The sequence below is a fragment of the Pyrus communis genome, chromosome 14, assembly GCF_963583255.1.
Source record: "Pyrus communis chromosome 14, drPyrComm1.1, whole genome shotgun sequence".
Lineage (NCBI taxonomy): Eukaryota > Viridiplantae > Streptophyta > Magnoliopsida > Rosales > Rosaceae > Pyrus > Pyrus communis.
Window position 1 is genome coordinate 24,694,222 of NC_084816.1, and position 25,767 is coordinate 24,719,988.

A 25,767-nucleotide genomic window follows, 5' to 3' on the forward strand; every position below is an offset into this window, starting at 1 on the left:
GACGGTTTTGGGCATGTGCAATAGGTGCTCTTGTTTAGGGCTGTCAATCCTAAAGGACACCTAAAATATCATATCTTCTACATATATACACTTGATTAGGGAATTTTTCTTAGGTTCTGCATGTGAATAAGAGAAATATGACCTCCATATGCATTGGAGAAATCGCTTTTATGTTTTTAGTTTGGTTATGTCGGGTTTGCTCAAAATTTTCTTTTTATTTATTTTCATAATTTTGTTGATTTGCATATAAATTAGCTTTGTAGCAAGAGTTTTTATGCAATGACCTATAACTATCTTCTCTCAAAGCCGACCCTGCTCTTAGGTAAAAACAAACGAGATTATGATAAAAGGAATATTTTGTGTGGAGTGACATACAAATGACATGGTTGAACAACTCTAGCCGTTTTCGAATGAATTTTAATGTGAAACAAGAACAAGGAATTTACAACCAATAATGTATCTCTCTCCAATGAAGGAAAAAAAAAAAAGAAAAAGAAGAAAATACACAATAATGTATCAAGGCTGGGCGACACGTGTCAACTTCATACATTCCCGCGCGTGGGAACTGCATCCTTCACCAGAAAAATAAATTAAAAAACATAAAATATTCAGAAATTCATATTTTCCAGAAAAACAGTCAGTCTTCTCCGAAACTCCAAATTCTCTGATAAATCCTGAAAGTCCTCCAAGTAAGCTGAAGAACCCGATCCTCCATCTCCTACATAAACCCTAAACCCTAAAAACTGAAATCCTCATCCCAATGTCCCACAAATCCCTGGATTCACGGCACTCCGTCGATTCCTGTGCGTTCCAGCTCCATGGCTGGAGACCTTTCCAGCTGCAGCAGCAGCAGACCTCCACGCCCACCTCCAAAACCCTAGACTCCTCCGATCCCAAATCCAGTGGCCTCCTCGTCCACACCAAGCGCCCCTGCCTCTCCAACAGGACGACTTCTTTTTCTATCGATGCCATCGACATGTCCCGGCTTACCTTGGTCGACGACGACAGGACGATCTCCGGCGGACACCATACTAGGAACGGGAGCTTCCGGTTCATCGCGAAGAAGCGGCGGCGTCGTGGGTCGAGGTCGGTTTCCGGGAGGAGTAGTGAGCGGAGTGGGACCCGGAGGTGCTGCTCGGTTGGCGCTTCGGCGGCGTATGGGACGTGTTCGGATTTTCCGGTGGCGGTGGGGACGGACTCGAGTGGGGAGCTGTTTGGGAATGGGGATGCGAATTGGGCGTCGGATGTGAGTGAGGCGAGGAATTCGAGGAAGGAGAGAGATGGAGGTGGGGGGAGTGGAGAGAAGGAGAATGTGGGTGTTGCGTTTGGTCCCATTGGGGGTTTTGATGCTCAGGGGAATGAGTCCGGGTACGGCAGTGAACCAGGTTATCGCGGGGACGCAGAGTTCGGCTATGGCGATGAGTTTGATGAGGAGGAGGAGGATACTCGGGTATTGTTTTGGGGCGATCAATTTGGAGGTACATTTAGTCCAAACAATTTAATTTGAAGCACAACGAAGCATTTCGGATTTTCCTATATGGATTTGAGTACATCTTTTTCACTTGTGCAATGATATAGTTTCATTCTAATGTTTCGGGAACGAGATTGGTGATTTTTGTTAGCTATAGTTCTCTGCATTGTGCTCTAGTTTTGATATTCAAGTTTGCTTGTTGATAGAATCTGAACATGGAAGATTTTGGCAGAAATGAAAGGTTAGGATGAGGGGGTAAGCCACTAAATTGAAGGCTTTGCCGCTTGCTCTAACGCTCGGTTAGTAAACTAGCAGGATCTTGGTTTGAACTTTGAACATATATATAGTGGCATCATTAGTGATGCATTTCAGTATTTGAATATGGTAGGCAGTAATCAGAACGGGCACACGATGAAGTTGTTTCTGCATTACTAGTTTATAGATTGAGATAATCTGGACAAGCAAGGACATAGCTTTATGGTCAGGATTGAGTGATAAGACCGACTTTCGTTTTTGGAGTATGATGATCTATCAGGGTGTTTGCTTGCACTGTTTTAGTCTCTTTATGCCGGTGTTATAAAGAACAATATTATGATCTAAAATGAAAACCCACGGGTAGATGCTCGTGTTCCAGTCTTGATTTATCAGCTTATCAACGTAGGCAATTAGGGCCTAAGTGTGGGCAAATATATGGATACGAGAAAATAGTAAAATGATCAGCAGAAGAAGAAGAAGAAGAAGAATGTCAAGTAGTTTGGGAAATCACAGAGTCTTGTAATTTGTTTAGGTCTTTTGCTTGTGTTTGTATTCCTGAGAATCGTAACCTTAGGCTTTCCAAATTGTTTGATTCAACTGGATATATATATATTGATGCGTCCCTTGTTGCTTCAGATGCTGATTCTATGATGGAGACAGTGGGGGAGAATACATTCGCGGATCAAAAGTCCCATCACAGATGTCGGCGTAAGAAACACGATTGCAGAATGGTTGATGCACTGAGGTAGCCGAATTGATTGGAGCATACAAACGGCTTCTATATATCCTTTTTCTCGGTAAGCAAAGGTTCCTTTGTATCATATAGGCATCGGCTTTCTATTCAGAAGGAAGGATGTTGGCAACCTGATGGAATCTGTGTATGCTCTAATCACTGCTGTCACACTTATCGGGTCCATTTGGCGAGTGAGAGGTTTTGGTGTATAATTTTGCATTCTAAAATCGTGTGCAAAGGATTATGAATGTGCCATTAGACTTTTAGCGTCTGAATGCACGATGAATTCATATGTATGTTTCTAGTGAGTTTGTAGGGTCCGGGCTGAACTTACATTACCATTATATTAATAATGCCACAACTGTTCTTTAAACATATCAAACTAGTTAGAACTTAGATTCCTGTACTAAGGCCATCTCCAACTGAGGAGGGCCAAAGGGTTCCCTTTAGCCCTACAGCTCAGCAATAAATTATATTTTAATGAACAGTGTCAGATCATATTTTATAACATCTCTAACCGAGGGGGCTAAAAGGTCATATGCCAAACATAACCCTTTGACGAAAAACCATCTCCAACCAAGGAGGCCAAAGGATCATAGGCGAAACATAATTTATTATTTTAATTGAATTAATATGGTTAATTAAATTAAACTATCTTATTAAAATAAGGTTTTTGGACATATTGTGAGTGCCATTTGTCGCCTAATGAATAAGCCTTCAGATTTCTTATCTTTATGTAATCTCAATAATTTTTTGGATATGATTTCGAGTGACACGTGTCGCTAACGTGAGTAACACTACAGATTTCTTATCTTTATGTAATCTCAATAATTTTTTGATAAGATTTCGAGTGACACATGTTGCTAAAGTGAGTAACGTTAAAGTGAAGAGTATGTGAAAAATGGTGTAGGAATGATCTAGGTATTTATAGGAAAAAAAAAAATTAGAATTTTTTTTTTTAATTCGTCCAACAAAAAAAAAATTCAAATTTCAACGATAACCTGATGGTAACATGACGTCAGGTAGCCATTGGCATTTAAATGGGTTGAGCTAGAGGGCTGGCAAAATGTCAAGCTTGACATTATAGCGTTGGAGGGCTAGAAATGGCCAGTCCGCTGACTTGATTTGGGGGTTTTGGCCCGTTGGGGCTCATAAGCCCTTTGGCCTAGCCCTTGGTTGAAAACGGTTTTCGTGTCATTCTGAGTTATTTTTAGTCTTATGACCCTTTGTCCAAGTCGATTGAAGATGACCTAACCCCTCTAAAAAATAAAGAAATGACTTTGCAAGAGGTAGGTTTAATGCAAGCCACTAATAGCGTTTACTAACCCGTAATCGGAATCGGATTACGGATTATATCTGTGTTTATTAAAATTGGGAGGAATCAAAAGTGCGTGGAGCCCACACAAAAAATGGAATCCAATTCCTGAAATTGGAGGATTTGGATTCCCAACATATACAAGGTATTTGGATTCCGGATTGCCCAAGCAATCAGAATGATAATTTTTTTTCCTTTATGCCCTCACTTACTTTCATTATTTGCAATTCAATTAAGAGAAACAAATAAAAAAAAACAACCAAAATATTAATTTCGAGCTACTTCCTAATAGCATTGATCCTACAACAACCAAAATGGCTACATATTCTAAACCTTCCCTGCATATAGCACAATTCAAATGCAACTACACTCTATATTCTTTACAGATAATTTGTAAAAGCGCTTTCAGTCATTTAAAAGCAGTTCCTAAACGAGCCCTATTTCAAATATGGCTATACAACTTCAAATAACTAGTAATACCAATACTGCAAAAATGTTTACCTGCTTTCTTCGCCTCCAATCTTCAACGGCTTCCTTAGCCATAGTATCTCCGATCACCACTATCAATGGCACATCTACACTAACAGCTCTAAAGGGGGCCAACGGACTGAACGAAGTTACGAAACACAAGCTACAACGAGAGAGTATATATTTGCAACCCTCCTAAACTGCTCAAACAATGACTTTGGAATGAAGTTCACCGCCGTGTACTTGGTAGTCGAAACATAATTTCCCCTGTATCTCAACTCAAGTGCCTCCAGATATCACCTATGAAAGCGAAATTTTGCACCAATTTCTACGCCAATGGAGTGTCAGACAATTAACACAAATCTACCCGAAATCGACAAAACCCCATTGGAGGAGGAGCTCAAAGATCAAAACTTGAGCAACACATCAGAACATTGATTGAGTGCCTTGCTTACCCAGAGCAACAAAGTGGGTGCACAAAGTTCACATCTTTAAGATCCATATTTATCTCACTGATTATTTGTTTCATAAACCTAGCCTCTTGAATGTGGCAATTGGCTTTTTTCACTGTTTTACTGTTATTTTTTGTTTTTTTTTAAAGTTTATTTATTTCAAATATTATTGCTTTTATTAAAATATATATTGAATCTTGTCTTTATATATATATATATATATATATATATATAATAAAAGTGAAAATAAAACAAGAAAAAGGTTGATATAAATTGGAGCAAAGATGGTAAACTTTGTACACGGCTAAGAGTTTATTTGTTTCAAATATTATTGCTTTTATTAAAATATATATTGAATTTTGCCTTTATATATATATATAAATAATAAAAGTGAAAATAAAACAAGAAAAAGGTTGATATAAATTGGAGCAAAGATGGCAAACTTTGTACACGGCTAAGAAAACCAGGTGGGTGGAATTTCAGGAAACCCTAGAAGTTGTGTTTCAGAGAATTCCTTACTTCCATTGCAGGCTCTGCGAAGATCTCTTGCTTGTGGCTGCTTGTTTGGTTTTCATCTTAAAATCTAGAGAGAGAAAGAGAGTGAAGAGAGAGAGAGAGAGAGAGAGATAAATAATCTATTGTAGTAGATAAAATGGGACGCGAACCATGGGATCACCCCCTACAATTTGATAAATCGTCACGTGATGTTATCATTTAATGTTTTACAAATTGATTATGTCTCAAATTTAAAATTCATTAGTAAATTGTAAAATATATAACTGTGTCAAAAATTGAAATAGAACTGTAACGAAACGTGCCTGTATTTGTGGTCTTTGTGAATTTGGTAGAAGGAATTTGAAGAAGATCCCTTTTAATTCGGATAAACTAGAATAATGGTGTACCAATACGATATAAATTGATGTCATTAATGGGTTTGCTTTCGATGTGGTCTGAGCCTGTAGGGAATGAAGGCAACATAAGGTTACATGAAGATCGGTCACAATCTTTGCCCGCACACGTGGTTGATTGTGATTTTGCTTTCTTGAGTCCTTTCTTCCTTTGGTCAAACAAAAGTTAGAAAGTTAGAACCGTGCATAGTCATCACCTTTGTCTTCATCACCTTGGTCTTCTAGCTTCTGGATAACTTTGAGGAAATATTTCGTTGGAGTATTATGGTCGTTGATAAAAACCAAAAAGTTATATCTATGTTTGGAAGAAAAAAACTACCAAAAAAAAAAAAAAAAACTAAAAAGAGAAGCTATTGTATAGCATTCTCAAAAAGAGAAAAATTCCGAAAAGATAAGGCATTCTCATGTGGATGGGGTGGTTTCCCACTTGAAATCAATGGTGGGCCGACTCTTTGAGTCTATACATACAGTCCTTGCATTTGAGGATTTCTTTGAGGTATCTGTCAAGTTCATATATTGAGATACTTTGAAGATTTCTATTCTGACCCATTGGTAGCCTTTTGTCTCTAAATGTAAGGACTATACTATTGTAGGAACTCCATTTAGGGTTCCCATTGGAGATGCTTTTATATTTTTGCCAATGCTGTTAAAACGGTTTTTGATAACATTACTCTTCGACGTTAGAATATGAGCAACTATACCGGGTATACCCTAAAAACTAATTGGCAATATTCCATAACTTACTCAATCCAGATACAAGTGTTATAACAATGCTAAAAAATTACCAGTTAAAAATTTGGTCAGTTTAAGTATGCGACGAGCTGTAAACTCTTGTCTTTTTGTAATGATGAAATATAAAACGCATTTGATGGTTAATTAAAATTCAACTATTTGTCTAACTCACTAATGTTACATATGTAATAAATAAATTCTAAACTTAAATCTCAAGTTCCTTGAAGCAATAATGGGCAGTTCAGGAGTCACATTGGTGCAGTCGACCCTAGTGAGTCCTCGTCTGGCCAACAAAAAGAGTCACATGCTTAGGTGTTAGGACGCACAAATTCTAAAGGTAAAAATGGAACACACGAATTGTGCCAGGTGCAATTACGATAGGCCTCCATTCTGGATATGGATCTCATCCGGATTCAAATAGTAAGAATCATCACATCTTAGTCATTTATTGTACATCGTTCGGTCAATAATCATTTGAATTTTTTTATTTTAAATTAAACATGAATAGTACCTGACAAAAATTGGCAACATGATGTATGATGAACGGTTAGGATGTGAGGATCCGTAGAATCTCCATAAAGAGGATCCGAAGAGGATCTTCTTCCCTCCATTCCATGTCGATGTTGTACATCTTTTTTCCTTATATGTCTCCTTTCTATTTATTTGACACGTGTCATCCACTTTAACAGAAGTTACTTCTGTTAAGTTGTACTAGCATTTGCCTACACACTTTATGTGTATGAATACATTTTTTTAGAAAATGAGAATGAGAGAGGGAGAGAGAGAACGTGGGGGAATGAGAGGTTTTTGTTTTTGTTTTTGTTTTTTTTTTAATATTGAAGGTATTTTAATATCACCTGTAGGTGAGGCTTCAATAAAAAGCAATAAAATTTGAACTTGTGAAATTACATTATTACCCATCATTTTTTTGTGCATAGAAGACTAAGTAGTCTTTTCATCCCCTTTTAGTTGATAAAAAGGATTTCATTAATTAATTAATAAATATTATTGTGAGTTCAGACGAAAGGAAATTCCCCAAAATACATGAGGAGTGTCAGATTCCCAAGCAACCGGTGCCATCAGCCAACCACCTCAACCACCCCACCTCATCGACAACAACACCCTCGGCCTCGATTTGTATCTCTCCCTCCCTCTAAACTCCCGCTTCAGAGTCTAATTGATCCCCACGATATCGTTATCTCCCAATTCATCAAAAATTTAATTCAAATCACCGGCTCTGATTTAGTTCGATTCAAATCAAATCGACGGATCCAGTTCTATTCAATTTAAATCGCCGGCCCTAGTTCGACTCAAATCAAATCTCCAACTTCAGTTCAATTAGATTCTAAACGACAATTCCAATTCAATTCAATTCCAATCTTTATCGATATATTTTTCATGGGACATCGTTTCCAGTTTTTCCTAGAACATGATCAGTTTTAGAGTGGACACCATCAATGAGAATTATGGAAACTTTTGGGATGGTTGGGGTGTTCGGCGAGTATTTTTGTTTTTGTTGGGGGGGGAGGGAGGGCAACAGTCTTGGCCGCTTCGGCTTGACTTTTGGTATTTTGGAGGTTTTTTTTTATTATTTCTCAATAGAAAATAATAAATCTTAACAGAAGTTAACCACTATTAAAGTGAAAGACACATGTCAGACAAATAGACAAATGGAGACACCATTTTAGGGACAGCAGATCCTTGGCCGGTCACAAATGGGGATCAAGTAATTCCTAGACCATCCGGAAGCTAAAAAATATGTATGTGAATGTCTTTCGAAGACTCTTTGAATGTTTGATATGAATTTCTTTTGTGCCCACCAAATGTTTCATGTAATGTCTGCTAGGCATATCTCGCAAGCACTTGGTAAGTTATGTTGAGGTTACTTAACAAATTCTCTCGATAACATTCATCAAATTGTTTCGTCATATGTCGATATTTGTTTGTTAGATGCACAACCTGGTTCGGCTTACGATAACAAGCCCATTAAGGGTTTGACAAATGATCGAATGAATATACTAAAATTTTTTGCATGCTTCATGCTCTGTTTTTATTCAAAACTTAGAATGACTCAAATTTCGGCTTACAACTAATTTTGTAAAAGTTCTCAAAATCAATTGAAAACGTGGGTTACTCATAGTTTTTGTAAAAAAAAAATGAAATTTTAGTATGGGAATTAATAAAAATGTTGCAAGACCTTTGGATGTGATTTTATGACACACCCCGACCCGGAATGTCCACTAGGACTCCGAATCAAGTTGTGCTGGCCGACACCTGGAAGGTGACGAAGCCATAAAGTGTAGTGATGTGGAAAATGTGAATAAATTTAAACCTAAAAGTGCCTAGTTATAAGAGTGCAATGTGAGCAGGAATGAACCCATTTCACACGTGATTATAGAGTATAAGTAAAGTACAGTAAGGTAAGATAAGGATTATACCATCATAGGTAGCCACCTATACTAGGATATGCCAAGAATCCTCGTCGATACGGAAGCTTAGCTACTAAAACCTGGAAGGGCGAAAAACAGAAGGGTGAGTGGGCAAAAACAAAACTTTAGAAAACACATTTCTCTTTTCCCAAAAGTACTAACCCTTCTCCCTAAAACCAGTATAGTTTCAAGAAAATAATACTACGTAAGTATGAAAATCAGTGCACAATAAAAGCATGCCATGCCATGGTATCTCAGCAATAATAAATGTAAGTCAAGTGTGAATCAATCTAAACAATCATGCCAGTCGGAGTCACCTAATGTGACTTGTTCGACTGGACCTATTGTTCATCAGTCTATGCTAGCACACAAGTTGGAGTCACCTAATGTGACCTGTACGACAGGTTATGTGTAATATTATACACTTTAGTGCTACGATCACGTAAAGCTAACGCTATGCGCGGGTCACCTACGAGTCGGAGTCGCCTAATGCGACCTGTACGATAGGCTAGCACCTACTTGGATCCAAGGTGAGCGTACGGTGCAAGAGGTGAACATCACATGAAGGCTAGCCCCGGCCCGGAATGGGAGCACTGACACTGGGGTGTAGCAATGATAAGTTCTAAATGAACATATGCATGCTAATATAATGCAACCATTTCAATCACACATAACTCACTTGAACTTACCTGCGCCTCTCGTAGGATCATGTGGCATAATCACAATTCATAATAATGCATATTTAGATATAACTCAATCAAACCATGGCCTACTATGCATAAATCAATTTTAAAAATGTTTCTGGCAACCACAAAGTTTATACATACATATATATATATATATATATATATAAACAAATGCCCACTCACAAATCATGTGGCCAGTCGAACCCGCCTCGTAGCATCGAGAATCCTTGCAATGCATTTCGCGTAGAAACGAAACCATTTAGGTAAATATGCAACGTACTAATATATAAACGCGTTTTCATACAAAGTAGGCTAATAAAGAAACTATTTTGAAACAGTCAAATTTTGGAAAATGGAGGGCGGATTTAGTCTGGCACGTCGAAAAACCTAAGCAATGACCTCAGGTTTTTTCCCCCACGCGCCGTCGCGCGTGGCGGTCGGCAGCCCCGACTCCCCCAAAAATCCAACAACTCCAAAAATTCCTAAATTTTACAGGAATAAAGATCTTAATGAGAGGAACAACTTTCATACCTGTGACTAAGGCCAATTTGGTCGGGAAAAGTCTAAATTTCACTAAAACCCGTCAGAACCCTAGAAATGGGTGGTTCTTGATTCGACTCCAAACAAGCTCCGACACCTCAACCAATGCATGGACTTTGTTCCTGCGGTTGAGGGGAGTCCATTCGTGGTGGTGTCGACGGTAATCGTTGTCGGAATCACTTTAAAAGGGAGAAAATCGTCAGGACAACGGTGGGTTTTGTGACTTCGATCTGTAAATTTTAGTTAGAAATTTAAAAATCCAACACCAGTGGGACGTTGGATTTGCCTAGAGCTTTCCATAGACACCGAAATCACCTCAAACAGACGTCGGACGGAGGAGATATGACTGGGTCAAGGAATCAGGTTGGTTGGTTGGAAACGGATCAAGGTGATCCGGTGCACCTCTTCCCTCTCCTTTCCCCTCATTTCTCTCTTCTCACATTGGTCTCCCTTTCTTCTCCTCTCTCCTGACTGGGTAGCACCCACCCTCCTTTATCTTCTTTCCTTTGCATCTCCACCATCCATTTCCCACTTTCCATTAATCCGGGCCACACATGTGGCATTCCAGATTTTGCTCCAAAAATCTGGAGCATTCCAAAAAATAATCAATTGACAATTTTGTCCTCGACGTCGTTCGTTAATAACTCCTTCATTATAGCTCTAAATTACGTTCTGCTCACGTCCATGCGTTCGTAGCGACGAGTACTATCTAAATACAGCAAGAAAATGATTCTTACGTGACAAGACAAGGCGGTCAACAAAAGTCAATGTCTTTGCCTCGAAGGGCATTTTTCTTAATTTCACATTTTAAAATTATAAAAACCATAATTTTTTGGGACGGGTCGTTACATTTTATTACCATAACCCGGCCCGGGGGGGACCACTTCCCAGGCCCGCTCCACCACCGTAGCACGATATTGTCCGCTTTAGGCCCCGACCACGCCCTCACGATTTTATTTTTGGGAACTCACACGAGAACTACCCGATGGGTCACCCATCCTGGGAATGCTCTCGCGCGCTACTCGCTTAACTTCGGAGTTCCTACGGAACCCGAAGCCAGTGAGCTCGCAAAAGGCCTCGTGCTAGGTAGGGATGAGAATATATATTTAAGGATCATTCCCCTGGGTGATGTGGGATGTCACAATAACATTGTGACACAGGCCTCGTGCTAGGTAGGGATGGGAATATACATTTAAGGATCACTCCCCTGGGTGATGTGGGATGTCACAATAACATTGGGAGTGATCCTTAAATGTATATTCCCATCCCTACCTAGCACGAGGCCTTTTGGGAGCTCATTGGCTTCGGGTTCTGTAGGAACTCCGAAGTTAAGTGAGTAGCGCGCGAGAGCATTCCCAGGATGGGTGACCCATCAGGAAGTTCTCGTGTGAGTTCACAAAAACAAAACCGTGAGGGCGTGGTCGGGGCCCAAAGCGGACAATATCGTGCTACGGTGGTGGAGTGGGCCCGGGAAGCGGTCCCTCCCGGGCCGGGTTGTGACAATTGGTATCAGAGTCTAACCCTGGCCACGTGTGTGCCGACGAGGACATCAGGCCCCTAAGGGGGTGGATTGTGACATCCCACATCACCTAGGGGAGTGATCCTTAAATGTATATTCTCATCCCTACCTAGCACGAGCCCTTTTGGGAGCTCACCGGCTTCGGGTTCTGTAGGAACTCTGAAGTTAAGCGAGTAGCGCGCAAGAGCATTCCCAGGATGGGTGACCTATCGGGAAGTTCTCATGTGAGTTCCCAAAAACAAAGCCGTAAGGGCGTGGTCGGGGCCCAAAGCGGAAAATATCGTGCTACGGTGGTGGAGCGGGCCGGGGAAGTGGTCCCCCCGGGCCGGGTTGTGACATTATCCTTTATTAGGTCCCAAAATTATTTTTTATTAATTTTTAAAGTTCAAAATAGAAAAAAATAATAATAATGAAAACTAATAGTGGGACCCCCAAAAGAGATTTGTAGGTGTCTGAAATCTTGGGAATGTCCTAAATTAATTTTAGGAAATATGTGATGCGAGTAGATAACTCTAACCTTGGATTACAACGAATGTTGTAAAATTTCTTAAAATCGATTGGAAAATTGTTACGGAAAAAATTGAAATTTTTAGCTTTAAAAAATATTTTGTCTCGGAGTTAAGGAAAATGTTGCAAGATGTTTAGACGTGATCCTACCGTTTATTAGGTCTCAAAACTATTTTTTATTGATTCTTAAAGTTAAAAATTACAAAAAATATCTTTAAATATAGGTTTTAAATCGTTGATTTCAAGTGTTTAAATATGAATTATAATAGGTTTTGTACAGAAAAATATATTTTGAAGAACATGAAAATTATAGTTTGTTGTTATGGTAAGAGAAATAAAAGAAAAAAAAACTGAAAAAGAAAAAAAATGAAAATGGGTGGATCGGTATGTAACTAGCGACTTAGTTCATGTATTGTCGTTACATACTAGCAATACTGTCGCTAACATACTAGCAACTACTAGTGAAAAGGATCAGTACCAAAGTACCGATCGTATCCTTTTCTATTTTTTTCACCTTTTTTCTTTTTCCATTGAATATTTTTTTCTTCCTACATTACTTTATTTAGATTGAAATTCCTTTAGATTAAGATTTATATCCTTGTTTTCAGATTTTTTGACATGGATTATAAGAAAATTTTCATCAAAAACACATTTTCTAGAACATGAAGATGATAGTTTGGTGTTGTGGTATGGGAAAAAACAAAAACTAAAAAATAAAATAAAATTAATGGTTTAGGCGCAGGGAGACGCATCCCAAACTCGAACCTTGGATTACAACGAATGTTGTAAAATTTCTTAAAATCGATTGGAAAATTGTTACGGAAAAAATTGAAATTTTTAGCTTTAAAAAATATTTTGTCTCGGAGTTAAGGAAAATGTTGCAAGATGTTTAGACGTGATCCTACCGTTTATTAGGTCTCAAAACTATTTTTTATTGATTCTTAAAGTTGAAAATTACAAAAAATATCTTTAAATATAGGTTTTAAATCGTTGATTTCAAGTGTTTAAATATGAATTATAATAGGTTTTGTACAGAAAAATATATTTTGAAGAACATGAAAATTATAGTTTGTTGTTATGGTAAGAGAAATAAAAGAAAAAAAAACTGAAAAAGAAAAAAAATGAAAATGGGTGGATCGGTATGTAACTAGCGACTTAGTTCATGTATTGTCGTTACATACTAGCAATACTGTCGCTAACGTACTAGCAACTACTAGTGAAAAGGATCAGTACCAAAGTACCGATCGTATCCTTTTCTATTTTTTTCACCTTTTTTCTTTTTCCATTGAATATTTTTTTCTTCCTACATTACTTTATTTAGATTGAAATTCCTTTAGATTAAGATTTATATCCTTGTTTTCAGATTTTTTGACATGGATTATAAGAAAATTTTCATCAAAAACACATTTTCTAGAACATGAAGATGATAGTTTGGTGTTGTGGTATGGGAAAAAACAAAAACTAAAAAATAAAATAAAATTAATGGTTTAGGCGCAGGGAGACGCATCCCAAACTCGAACCTTGGATTACAACGAATGTTGTAAAATTTCTTAAAATCGATTGGAAAATTGTTACGGAAAAAATTGAAATTTTTAGCTTTAAAAAATATTTTGTCTCGGAGTTAAGGAAAATGTTGCAAGATGTTTAGACGTGATCCTACCGTTTATTAGGTCTCAAAACTATTTTTTATTGATTCTTAAAGTTGAAAATTACAAAAAATATCTTTAAATATAGGTTTTAAATCGTTGATTTCAAGTGTTTAAATATGAATTATAGTAGGTTTTGTACAGAAAAATATATTTTGAAGAACATGAAAATTATAGTTTGTTGTTATGGTAAGAGAAATAAAAGAAAAAAAAACTGAAAAAGAAAAAAAATGAAAATGGGTGGATCGGTATGTAACTAGCGACTTAGTTCATGTATTGTCGTTACATACTAGCAATACTGTCGCTAACATACTAGCAACTACTAGTGAAAAGGATCAGTACCAAAGTACCGATCGTATCCTTTTCTATTTTTTTCACCTTTTTTCTTTTTCCATTGAATATTTTTTTCTTCCTACATTACTTTATTTAGATTGAAATTCCTTTAGATGAAGATTTATATCCTTGTTTTCAGATTTTTTGACATGGATTATAAGAAAATTTTCATCAAAAACACATTTTCTAGAACATGAAGATGATAGTTTGGTGTTGTGGTATGGGAAAAAACAAAAAGTAAAAAATAAAATAAAATTAATGGTTTAGGCGCAGGGAGACGCATCCCAAACTCGAACCTTGGATTACAACGAATGTTGTAAAATTTCTTAAAATCGATTGGAAAATTGTTACGGAAAAAATTGAAATTTTTAGCTTTAAAAAATATTTTGTCTCGGAGTTAAGGAAAATGTTGCAAGATGTTTAGACGTGATCCTACCGTTTATTAGGTCTCAAAACTATTTTTTATTGATTCTTAAAGTTGAAAATTACAAAAAATATCTTTAAATATAAGTTTTAAATCGTTGATTTCAAGTGTTTAAATATGAATTATAATAGGTTTTGTACAGAAAAATATATTTTGAAGAACATGAAAATTATAGTTTGTTGTTATGGTAAGAGAAATAAAAGAAAAAAAAACTGAAAAAGAAAAAAAATGAAAATGGGTGGATCGGTATGTAACTAGCGACTTAGTTCATGTATTGTCGTTACATACTAGCAATACTGTCGCTAACATACTAGCAACTACTAGTGAAAAGGATCAGTACCAAAGTACGGATCGTATCCTTTTCTATTTTTTTCACCTTTTTTCTTTTCCATTGAATATTTTTTTCTTCCTACATTACTTTATTTAGATTGAAATTCCTTTAGATTAAGATTTATATCCTTGTTTTCAGATTTTTTGACATGGATTATAAGAAAATTTTCATCAAAAACACATTTTCTAGAACATGAAGATGATAGTTTGGTGTTGTGGTATGGGAAAAAACAAAAACTAAAAAATAAAATAAAATTAATGGTTTAGGCGCAGGGAGACGCATCCCAAACTCGAACCTTGGATTACAACGAATGTTGTAAAATTTCTTAAAATTGATTGGAAAATTGTTACGGAAAAAATTGAAATTTTTAGCTTTAAAAAATATTTTGTCTCGGAGTTAAGGAAAATGTTGCAAGATGTTTAGACGTGATCCTACCGTTTATTAGGTCTCAAAACTATTTTTTATTGATTCTTAAAGTTGAAAATTACAAAAAATATCTTTAAATATAGGTTTTAAATCGTTGATTTCAAGTGTTTAAATATGAATTATAATAGGTTTTGTACAGAAAAATATATTTTGAAGAACATGAAAATTATAGTTTGTTGTTATGGTAAGAGAAATAAAAGAAAAAAAAACTGAAAAAGAAAAAAAATGAAAATGGGTGGATCGGTATGTAACTAGCGACTTAGTTCATGTATTGTCGTTACATACTAGCAATACTGTCGCTAACGTACTAGCAACTACTAGTGAAAAGGATCAGTACCAAAGTACCGATCGTATCCTTTTCTATTTTTTTCACCTTTTTTCTTTTTCCATTGAATATTTTTTTCTTCCTACATTACTTTATTTAGATTGAAATTCCTTTAGATTAAGATTTATATCCTTGTTTTCAGATTTTTTGACATGGATTATAAGAAAATTTTCATCAAAAACACATTTTCTAGAACATGAAGATGATAGTTTGGTGTTGTGGTATGGGAAAAAACAAAAACTAAAAAATAAAATAAAATTAATGGTTTAGGCGCAGGGAGACGCATCCCAAACTCGAACCTTGGATTACAACGAATGTTGTAAAATTTCTTAAAATCGATTGGAAAATTGTTACGGAAAAAATTGAAATTTTTAGCTTTAAAAAATATTTTGTCTCGGAGTTAAGGAAAATGTTGCAAGATGTTTAGACGTGATCCTACCGTTTATTAGGTCTCAAAACTATTTTTTATTGATTCTTAAAGTTGAAAATTACAAAAAATATCTTTAAATATAGGTTTTAAATCGTTGATTTCAAGTGTTTAAATATGAATTATAATAGGTTGTGTACAGAAAAATATATTTTGAAGAACATGAAAATTATAGTTTGTTGTTATGGTAAGAGAAATAAAAGAAAAAAAAACTGAAAAAGAAAAAAAATGAAAATGGGTGGATCGGTATGTAACTAGCGACTTAGTTCATGTATTGTCGTTACATACTAGCAATACTGTCGCTAACATACTAGCAACTACTAGTGAAAAGGATCAGTACCAAAGTACCGATCGTATCCTTTTCTATTTTTTTCACCTTTTTTCTTTTCCATTGAATATTTTTTTCTTCCTACATTACTTTATTTAGATTGAAATTCCTTTAGATTAAGATTTATATCCTTGTTTTCAGATTTTTTGACATGGATTATAAGAAAATTTTCATCAAAAACACATTTTCTAGAACATGAAGATGATAGTTTGGTGTTGTGGTATGGGAAAAAACAAAAACTAAAAAATAAAATAAAATTAATGGTTTAGGCGCAGGGAGACGCATCCCAAACTCATGCCCAAGCCCACAAACATTTTCTAGAACATGAATATAATATATATATATATATATATATATATGTATTGTATATATTATATATCTCGCTTTCAGAAGTGCGATAATTCCGAGTTTGTATCTTGAAATTCGTAAAAACCTCGTAATCGTCCGATCATTACAAAGAGAAAATAAAGTTAGCAGCATCCCTTCAACACCACTAATGCCAACTCTAATATCAGCTTCTTGAAGCATGCCAACGTCATTTGCACCGTCACCAACAAAAATTGAAATACAACTGTAACGAAACGTGACAATATTCGGATAGGAAAGGGAACCTCTCTGGATCCCTTCCACCAAGTCCACCAAGGCCATAAATCCGGAGCTTTGAAATTTGATCCAACGGTTAAAGTTATTATAACTTTTAAAGTGAACCCCTGTTTGTTGCCGTTTGATCAAATTTCAAAGACCCGGATTTGTGGTCTTTGTGGATTTGGTGGAAAGGATCAGGAAAGGATCCTTCTGTAATGAAACGTGACGATATTCAGATAGGAAAGGGATCATCTCCGGATCCCTTCCACCAAGGCCACAAATCCGAGCCTTTGAAAGTTGATCCAACGGCTAAAGTTACTATAATTTTTAAAGTGAACTCCTGTTTGTAGCCGTTTGATCAAATTTCAAAGGTCCAGATTTATGATCTTTGTGGATTTGATAGAAGGAATCCGGAAATGATCCCTTTCAATTTGGATAAACTAGAATAACGGTGTACCAATACGATATAAATTGATGTCATTATTGGGACTCCTATTGGCGTTTGTTTTCGATGTGGTCTGAGCTTGTAGGGAATGAAGGCAACGTAAGGTTACATGAAGATCGGTCACAATCTTTGCCCGCACACGTGGCTGACTGTTCTGCTTTCTTGAGTCCCTTCTTCCTTTTGGTCAAACAAAAGTTAGAAAGTTAGAACCGTGCATAGTCATCACCTATGTCTTCTAGCTTTTGGATAACTTTGAGGGAATATTTCGTTGGAGTATTGTGGTCGTTGATAAAAACCAAAAAGTTATTTCTATGTTTGGAAGAGAAAAACTACAGAAAAATATAAAACACTAAAAAGAAAAGCTATTGTATAGCATTCTCAAAAAGACAAAAATTCCGAAAATATAAGGCATTCTCATGTGGGTGGGGTTGTTTCCCACTTGAAATCAACAATGGGCCTACTCTTTGAGTCTATACATACAGTCCTCGCATTTGAGGATTTCTTTAAGGTATCCGTCAAGTTCATATATTGAGATACTTTGAAGACTTCTATTCTGACTCATTGGTAGCCTTTTGTCTCTAAATGTGAGGACTATGCTGTTGTAGGAACTCCATTTAGGGTTCCCATTGGAGATGCTTTTATATTTTTGCCAACGTTGTTATAAGCGGTTTTGATAACATTACTCTTCAACGTTAGAATGTGAGCCACTATACCGGGTATACCCTAAAAACTAATTGGCAATGTTCCATAACATACTCAATCCAGATACGAGTGTTATAACAATGCTAAAAAATTACCAGTTAAAAATTTGGTCAGTTTGAGTATACGACGAGCTGTAAACTCTTGTCTTTTTATAATGAAGAAATATAAAACGTATTTGATGGTTAATTAAAATTTAACTATTTGTCTAACTCACTAATGTTACAGAAGGTAAATGTAAGATACGTCTGCCAACAATAGGTGGTGCGATCCCTCTCATATTAATAAAAAAATTAAATGGACCGTACATACTAACACTTGCCGGCCGGCCCAAAAGGAAAGCAGCTTCACTGAAATAGCCCATCACATTAACTAAATTTGAAAGAAAAGAAAAGTAAAAGTTGACAAAAACGACATCGTGCTTGGAGAAAGTACGAGTAGAGCAAAAGACGGCCCGACGGCAGGGAGAGAGGACTGAGAGGGGCGGAGCTGAGAGTCTGAGATGGCGAGAGCACAAGTACTGAACGCGTACAAAGCTTTGCTACGAGCGACGCGGAAGTCGTTCGCCGGAGACGTGACGATGCTGAACGGCGCGGCGGCGGAGGTCCGCAAGAAGTTCGAAGAGAGCAGGCACGTGACGTCAGACGCGGAGATCAAGAGTCTCCTGGAACAGGCAGGCGAGGCCTGCCGTTTCATCAGCGAAATGATCGTCCAGGCCAAGCTCAATTCCCGCGGCGGTTACGGTAAATCTTCACTTCCAATTCATCTCTCTCGTAAATCCGTTCCGTTGTTGAAGTTGTGGGAAGTACGTGTTGGAGAAGAATCGATGGCGTTTGAGTGCCTTGAATGTGTTTGTTAAAATGCTTGTGTGGGCTGCTTTTGTGTGCATTTTCTGTTAAATTTCAGTGATTGGTTTTTGTTGTGGTGCCGAAATCTGATTTGCTTTTTGCTTCACTGAAGCTCCAATAAAATGGCATTAGTAAGTTAGTGTAAGGAATGATTGAGGAGAGAAATGTCGCTACACCCGATGTCATTACAGCGGTATCTCAAGTCATTCACGCTACCTTTCTCGCATACTAGTTTTTCACATGCCAGATCGCGTGCTTGACTTGGGATACCGCGACAGAGACCGGGATGTTGAGATTGGTGAGTTGTACATAATGCGTCTGCTTCTGTCATCAACAGCATTCCAAAGAGATTTGTTTGACGTTCAAACTCTGATTGAATTTTGCAGAAGTGAAGCCGGATAAAGATCATGCGGGAGCAACACTTGAGGTTCCTTCCGAAGAGCTTCTTCGCACCAAGTCTTGACTCGAGCAATGGTTTCTGCAAGTTTATGGCGGCGTGCTTACTGGTTTTTTGAGGGTTCAGGTGCTTTTGGGGGTTTTGTTCCATTTGATTGCTACCAAGTTTTCAAGAATTAAGTTAAGTTGAACCATTCTTGTTGAAAAAATTTTGGTCGTTTTCGATTAAATTTGTAACCGGTATTCTTTGTGCGCAGTTTTGGATTTTCATCCTTGCCAATCCATCAAATGAGTTGAACCAATCAAAAAGACTAAATTGCAGAAAGCAAACAATGCACTTGCAAATGAAAGAAGAAATGTGAAGTGATTGGATCCTCAAAACATATGTATTGATGGGTGCATCAAAATTTCAGTCTTTTAATAGACTGCAAACACTCAAATTGTTGACGATTACAAACGGAATATCAACGTATAGCAGGAAAGACAGCTTCTGAAATTGTTAGTCTTCGTCGATATCTTCACCATCTTCTTCATCATTTTCCTCATCTTCATCATCAATTTCTTCATCTTCATCATCGTTTTCCTCATCTTCATGTTTGTCTTCCTTTTTCTTCCCATCGCCATTTCCTAATCAAAGAAAAGGATAAGCATATAATTGTCACTCGTCTTCTCTTAATCATAATGTCATAGTGCAGACTCTGTCAAAATCACAAGAAATGTACGACAGGATAAGATTAACGTACCATATTCACTGAAGATGACTCCACCGGTGCACAAACCTTCCTCAATCTTCATGAGTTGAAGAGTCATTCTGGGTCCTATCTCTTGAAGCTTGACGGCACTTTTAGAGGAAGCCCGATTAACCCTACCTAGATCATTAGCCAAAGTCACGGTCGCTGCCTCATCATCTGCTTCACTCTCTGATCCGTAACCAGCCCTTCGGAATAAGATAAAAGATCAAGTTTAATCCACTTTCAAAATGCAAACCCAATAATAGAAAACTAAATAACTAAAAAATTAGAGAGAGCAGGGGAAAGGAAATTGGGGGGGAGGCTTACTTTGTGACAAAGTCACTCACGTCTTGAAGATTTCTTAGATCAGGGACTTGATGGTTCTGAACAAATCTTCTTAATCTCTGGGAGACACCCACAGGCTGTAATCTTATGGAGTAATGCCGGAAATCAATCAGTTTTGTGTCCTTGTTGTAATTAAGCAACACTATTCTTTGGCATGAAGAAAGTTTCACCTGAAACATTCACAGCAAGACCACACTCAGCGGGGAACATAAATCTGACAACTGGTTGGTATCATTTCGTGAACTTACAGTGTTAACATCAATGGCTGGAAAGATGTTCTGAAACAGTATCGTTGTGAGCTTCAAATGTTGCTCTCCAGTCCCAAAACCAGAAAGAACAATCTATGAAATAAAAACCACTGTTTGTTAGAACCCATTTTATGATATCCTTTTCGTGAAACCTTAAACAAGATGAATTTGCCTAAGCAGCCGTTCGAGAATGAAAGAGATAAAGGGGCATTTCAGTCTACTTTTCTTTCTTGCATATTGTGATAGACATGTAAGATTACCAAGGGGGCATTCTTAAAAAGATCTGCCGGGCATCTAGGACGCTTTTGAGACCGCGCAATATCAACCGCCAAAGAGTACTCCTGTATCTTAAATGTAAGCGTTGGGCCTTGAGGTGTCCTCGCAACCCTAAGGTATGGTGCAGTTGGAGTTTTCGACAACATGAGGAAATGTGTAACCCCCATAGGCCCGGCCACATTCAAAAAGTCTCTAAGATTGTTCCGCCTCTTCTCCTGCAAAAACATTGCGGAAAAAGCTCAGCTCTTTACTTCATTCTTACTTCTCATTTTCATCAGCTCTTCAAATCAATTGAAATTTAAACAAATCAAATATCATAAAGCATTGCGAAATATATATAAAGACGGAACAAATATTTGCATACCTTAAGCTTAAGGGCAGTGTAGGGAAGCATGAGCTTCCTCAAATCAGCTTGAAGCTGCCTCAGAGGACCAGGCAACTTGCATCTGGAAAACACAAAGCTCCTTGGGATTTTATCCCCTGTGATATGGTCCACATTAGCCTGCTTCTTCGTCGAAACCGGCTTCACAAACACCTTCTTCTTCTGTTTTCAAATTTTCAAAAACACAACAATCAACTACGTTTCCGAGAAAATTAACAAAAAAAACCCTATTTCATTCAATTTTCTCGACATCCAAACAGAACCTCAAAATTTCAAGCTTACATTTTTGAAGCGAGCCATGGATTTCAAGAATATTGAGTTTCAGCGTTTGCAATTTCAGCTTCGTATCTTTGTGATTAATACTGCAAAAAATTAAAACAAAAATAATTATACGCATTTAGAGCACAGAGAGAGTGAATTTATGCTAGGGATTCGTCAGATAATTAGAACTAATTGAAAAATTAAACAAAATTACCTTTGGACGTTTAGGGTTTTGGGGGAGCTCGGTCTCCGTGTGAGGTTTTAGACGAAGGAAGGTGATGACTGAGGAGAAACAGCGACGAGGACGCGCGAGGCAAATTAGGTTGTTTATTAGGCGCATCCGAACCGTTGAATCATACTAAGGAAATCAAGATGCAACGACGTCGTTGGGTACCTTAGGAGCGTTGGGTTTGGTTGGGCTGCTTCGGCCTATAATGTCAGCAACCCCAAGTTTGGTCCCACAAAAAGTGATGTGGCTTGCCTTTTAATTTAAGAGAACTTTAACGAAAAGTTTCAGGTACTGTTCTTTTTAATGAAAAATTACATTACATTTTTACACTAAAAAATCAATCTTGATACTATTTACTTTACCCTTTATTTTGTCATTATCGTTAAAACTCAAAGTTTTCATATCATTTTCATTAGTTTCCCTTTAATTCAATCCTAGGTCTTAAATCCCTTGGAGTGGCCTGAGAGGAATTAGAATTTTGTGCTTAATTTTTAGAGTAAATTGTAGCAATGGTCTTTTAATTTTGATCCAATTGGAGAAATGATCCCTCAACATAAAATTCATTACTATTGGTTCCTCAACTCATCAAAACGTGCAGCTATGGTCTCTCAATTTTAATCCAATTGGAGAAATGGTCCTCAATTTTAATCCAATTGGAGTAATGGTCTGTCAACTTTAACCCAATTGTAGCAATGGTCATTCCAATATAAGTCATTTTGACAAAATTCTGACAAATTTAATGAAAAAAACCATAGCTACATGTTTTAATGAGTTGAGGGACCCCAATTGTAGTAATGGTTTTTCCAACATAACTCATTTTGACAAAATTTCGACGAAGTTGACGAAAAAGACCATAGCTATACATTTTGATAAGTTAAGGGACCAATGGTAATGGATTTTTAGTTGATGGATCATTGCTCCAATTTGATTAAAGTTGAGGGACAATTACTACAATTTAATCTAACTTTTATATTGTGGTTTTTAGACAAAATAGTATGTGAGATTGGCGTAACTATTTGCTTTGGTCTCTAACAATGAAAACTGATAGAAGTGATCCCTGAGTTTGTCCATTGTAAATCATTTTGGTTATTCCATAAAAAATATGTCAATATCCTCATTAAATAGAGAGATTGGTTTGACAAAAAATTCGCTTAAAAATGTGGTTACGTGCTTGTTCACTTGACAATCTAACGAGAATATTAGCAGATATTTACGGAATGACCAAAATGGTTTTTGGTAGACAAACTCAATGATCACTTCTATAAATTTTATTGTCAGAGACCAAAATAAAGAGTTATATCAATCTCATGGACCATTTTAATTAAATGGGTCTTCATATTGTCACTAATAATGAAATCGACATGGTACATTTATTTGAGAAATTTTAAATCCGGTGATAACATGTTTTATAACATGAGTACATTAATACAATGTAACGTTTATTACATGAGCACATTAATAACGCAGTGTATCGTTGCAACAATCCAACCAAAAAAGTACTCATCTGCATGTGATATGAAAAGATAATCGATACCAAGTGCCAAAGGAAACTAAATAGACGAGGGAAGTTGATGGAAGAAAAGGGTTTGGCTCAAGCTTTAGCTATCATGAGGAAAAAGAGAAAAATGTAATGATAGGGAGTGTGATAATGATACGTAGAACAAAACATTTTTTATGAAAGATCTAAATTAATTTATCCACGTGAAATAAGACTAATTGTTCTGATTCATTTGAACTAAACCAATCAGATATTTAGAGAGACGGATCAATAATATACTCCTAACTACATAGATATTGTCCCAACTTAACCATATACTATTAGAACTTTATATTCAACATAATCTCCGTAACCTCACTTTATGTGGCTGCTAAAATTTAAATCCCTTTGAATATTTACCTTTATTTGTTTTCATATTAATCAATCTAACTTCTTGTAGTCTAAATTAATCTACGAACATTCTGTTATGCTCTCAAGTACTATTCTAATTCTTTGTTCTGAAGTTTTTCTTTCTTTAATTTTGATCATAGATACGATGAATTTAACAGTTAAAATACTAGAAAAAAACCGAAATATAAGATCCTATTAATCATAATAATATTCCCTGCAGCCCCTTCACATGATTTTCACCATTTCAACCTAAGATTTCTGCTCATCAATCATATCCCCTCTCTTTCCAGTTGGCATTTTTATTGCAATCATCAGCCTCTCGCCTATGAAAAAGGTTCCCACACTCTGGGACCCTGTATAATAAGCTAGCTCAACCCTCTCAGATTTCACCATCTTCTCCGATTTAACGCTCTTCAGTTCTTCGTCATACTTTATCTGTGGTGACGTAGGAATCGTACCATTCAAGCCTTTTCTTACAAGCTTTGCCTAGATATACAGAGAAAATTAAACAGGTTAAAATATTTTTTCCTTCAGCAATGAAAATGGCATCTTGTACGAATTACGTCTTCGTGTCACTCATTTTTCCTGTTATGTGGCTGAGTTTTTCCACTCAATTGGTATCTGGAAAAGGGAACAAAAGCTATGTTGAAGAGGCCTGCAGTGTGACCAGGTATCGAGACCTTTGCATCCACTCACTGGCATCGTTTTCGACATCGGCCAAGAACAGCCCTAGCAGGTGGGCACGAGCCGGGGTTTCAGTTTCATTGAGCGAGACCAAGAGTGCTGCTCATTACTTGGTAATGTCAAAATTTCAAAGAGAAATGAGTGGGCCTACTACTAATTAACACCGATGGTTGTTCTCAACTGATATTTAACCACTTGCTAATACATGCATAAGTGTGGGGTTTTATCAAAAAATAATAATAATAATTGGTGCTATTATTAGTAGTAGAACAGTTCACTTATATATTTGTATTTTGCTTTGTCAAGTTTCTGACGTGTAGATTTGTTACATTCTTCAACAGGTAACTCTGAAAAAGCACAGGCGTGGTATGCAAGGGAGAAACAAAGTTGCTTTGTCCGACTGCATTGAATGCTTTGGGAACGCGATCGACGAGCTTCACAAATCACTCGGTGTTCTCAGGACGCTTACTAAAACGACATTCGACTCCGAAATGGCGGACCTGAAAACCTGGCTCAGTGCTGCCCTAACTGATGGATACACTTGCTTGGATGGCTTTGAGGGCCAGAAAGGAAAACAAGTCAAATTGCTACAAAAGACGGTTTCGAAAGTTACTCATATCACCAGTAATGCACTGGCTCTTGTTAACAAACTTGCGACTACTGGCTTGGGAAGCCTTCCTAATTTGTAGGAAGAGATTATAACTATATATGTTGTTATGTTGTGTTTAATTAAAGGTTTTTAAAAGATGCTACGTACTAGTCGGACTGCGGAATGTGGCTTAGTGTCTACAACCATAAGCGGACTAGGCGAATTTAAATAAATTATTATTATATCATATAAATAAATGTCTATCTACACTTATATCATATAAATAAGTGTCTATCTATCTACACTTAAAATAAGGGAAAATTAGAATGCCCTACATCTTTTATATAGTTGTTAGATTAAACATTCATCCCTTTTAAATATTTGATTAAGGTGTTTTGATCAATTGCCACCTCAATAATTTTCTATTTATATAATTTTCATGTCATTAATTTAAATGCATTTATATAAAGGTATAAGGTAGCTTAGCAACTAATTGCCTATAATATAAGAATTTAATTTCATCAATCCCCTTCTACACATCAAATGACATTTTTTTTAATAAAATAAAATAAAAAATTAATTAACAAATTCCTCATTACCTTATTATCAGTATTTAAAAAAAAAAATCTCTTTCTATTAAAAATGTCTCAATAAGAAGTTTTCAATACATATTTTCCCACGTATAGATATATAAAAAGATATACTTAAAACTTATGGTACATTTGAGAACAAAAGTATCGACTTTTGGTACATTTAGATTTCAAATGTACCGAGAACCTAAATGTACCAAAAAAACCAAATGTACCCATGGTTATGTAATGTAACCCTTTTGGTACGTTTAGATTTCAAATGTATAGAGAAACCAAATGTACCAAAATTTCAAATGTACCATAAAACCAAATGTGC

The 25,767-nt window shown here is 36.5% G+C and overlaps 4 protein-coding genes across 5 annotated transcripts; 3 read left to right on the forward strand and 1 right to left on the reverse strand.

The window, feature by feature from the left end:
• Nucleotides 1–626: 626 nt before the first annotated feature.
• LOC137716358 (uncharacterized) lies at nucleotides 627–2,853 on the forward strand. The gene is made up of 2 exons (XM_068455799.1): nucleotides 627–1,478; nucleotides 2,363–2,853. The coding sequence occupies exons 1-2, from the start codon at nucleotides 761–763 to the stop codon at nucleotides 2,473–2,475; spliced, it is 831 nt and encodes a 276-aa protein (XP_068311900.1). The 5' UTR covers nucleotides 627–760; the 3' UTR covers nucleotides 2,476–2,853.
• A 15,501-nt stretch (nucleotides 2,854–18,354) lies between these two features.
• Nucleotides 18,355–19,484, forward strand: LOC137715974 (mitochondrial zinc maintenance protein 1, mitochondrial-like). The gene is made up of 2 exons (XM_068455353.1): nucleotides 18,355–18,727; nucleotides 19,219–19,484. Exons 1-2 carry the CDS (start codon nucleotides 18,487–18,489, stop codon nucleotides 19,293–19,295), a joined length of 318 nt encoding a protein of 105 aa, XP_068311454.1. The 5' UTR covers nucleotides 18,355–18,486; the 3' UTR covers nucleotides 19,296–19,484.
• Nucleotides 19,485–19,578: 94 nt separating this feature from the next.
• On the reverse strand, nucleotides 19,579–21,800 carry LOC137715973 (peter Pan-like protein). Of its 2 annotated transcripts, none has more exons than XM_068455352.1 (8): nucleotides 21,686–21,800; nucleotides 21,493–21,572; nucleotides 21,193–21,369; nucleotides 20,813–21,043; nucleotides 20,553–20,645; nucleotides 20,287–20,474; nucleotides 19,972–20,165; nucleotides 19,579–19,855 (listed from the first exon to the last, which is right to left on the reverse strand). In XM_068455352.1, exons 2-8 carry the CDS (start codon nucleotides 21,508–21,510, stop codon nucleotides 19,728–19,730), a joined length of 1,029 nt encoding a protein of 342 aa, XP_068311453.1. In that variant the 5' UTR covers nucleotides 21,511–21,572; nucleotides 21,686–21,800; the 3' UTR covers nucleotides 19,579–19,727. The 2 variants fall into 2 exon arrangements, with proteins under 2 accessions (XP_068311453.1, XP_068311452.1); XM_068455351.1 differs by having other exon boundaries at nucleotides 21,193–21,372.
• Nucleotides 21,801–24,038: 2,238 nt separating this feature from the next.
• LOC137714913 (pectinesterase inhibitor 6) lies at nucleotides 24,039–25,030 on the forward strand. Its single transcript, XM_068454073.1, has 2 exons — nucleotides 24,039–24,385; nucleotides 24,614–25,030. Exons 1-2 carry the CDS (start codon nucleotides 24,125–24,127, stop codon nucleotides 24,959–24,961), a joined length of 609 nt encoding a protein of 202 aa, XP_068310174.1. The 5' UTR covers nucleotides 24,039–24,124; the 3' UTR covers nucleotides 24,962–25,030.
• The last annotated feature ends 737 nt before the right edge of the window (nucleotides 25,031–25,767 follow it).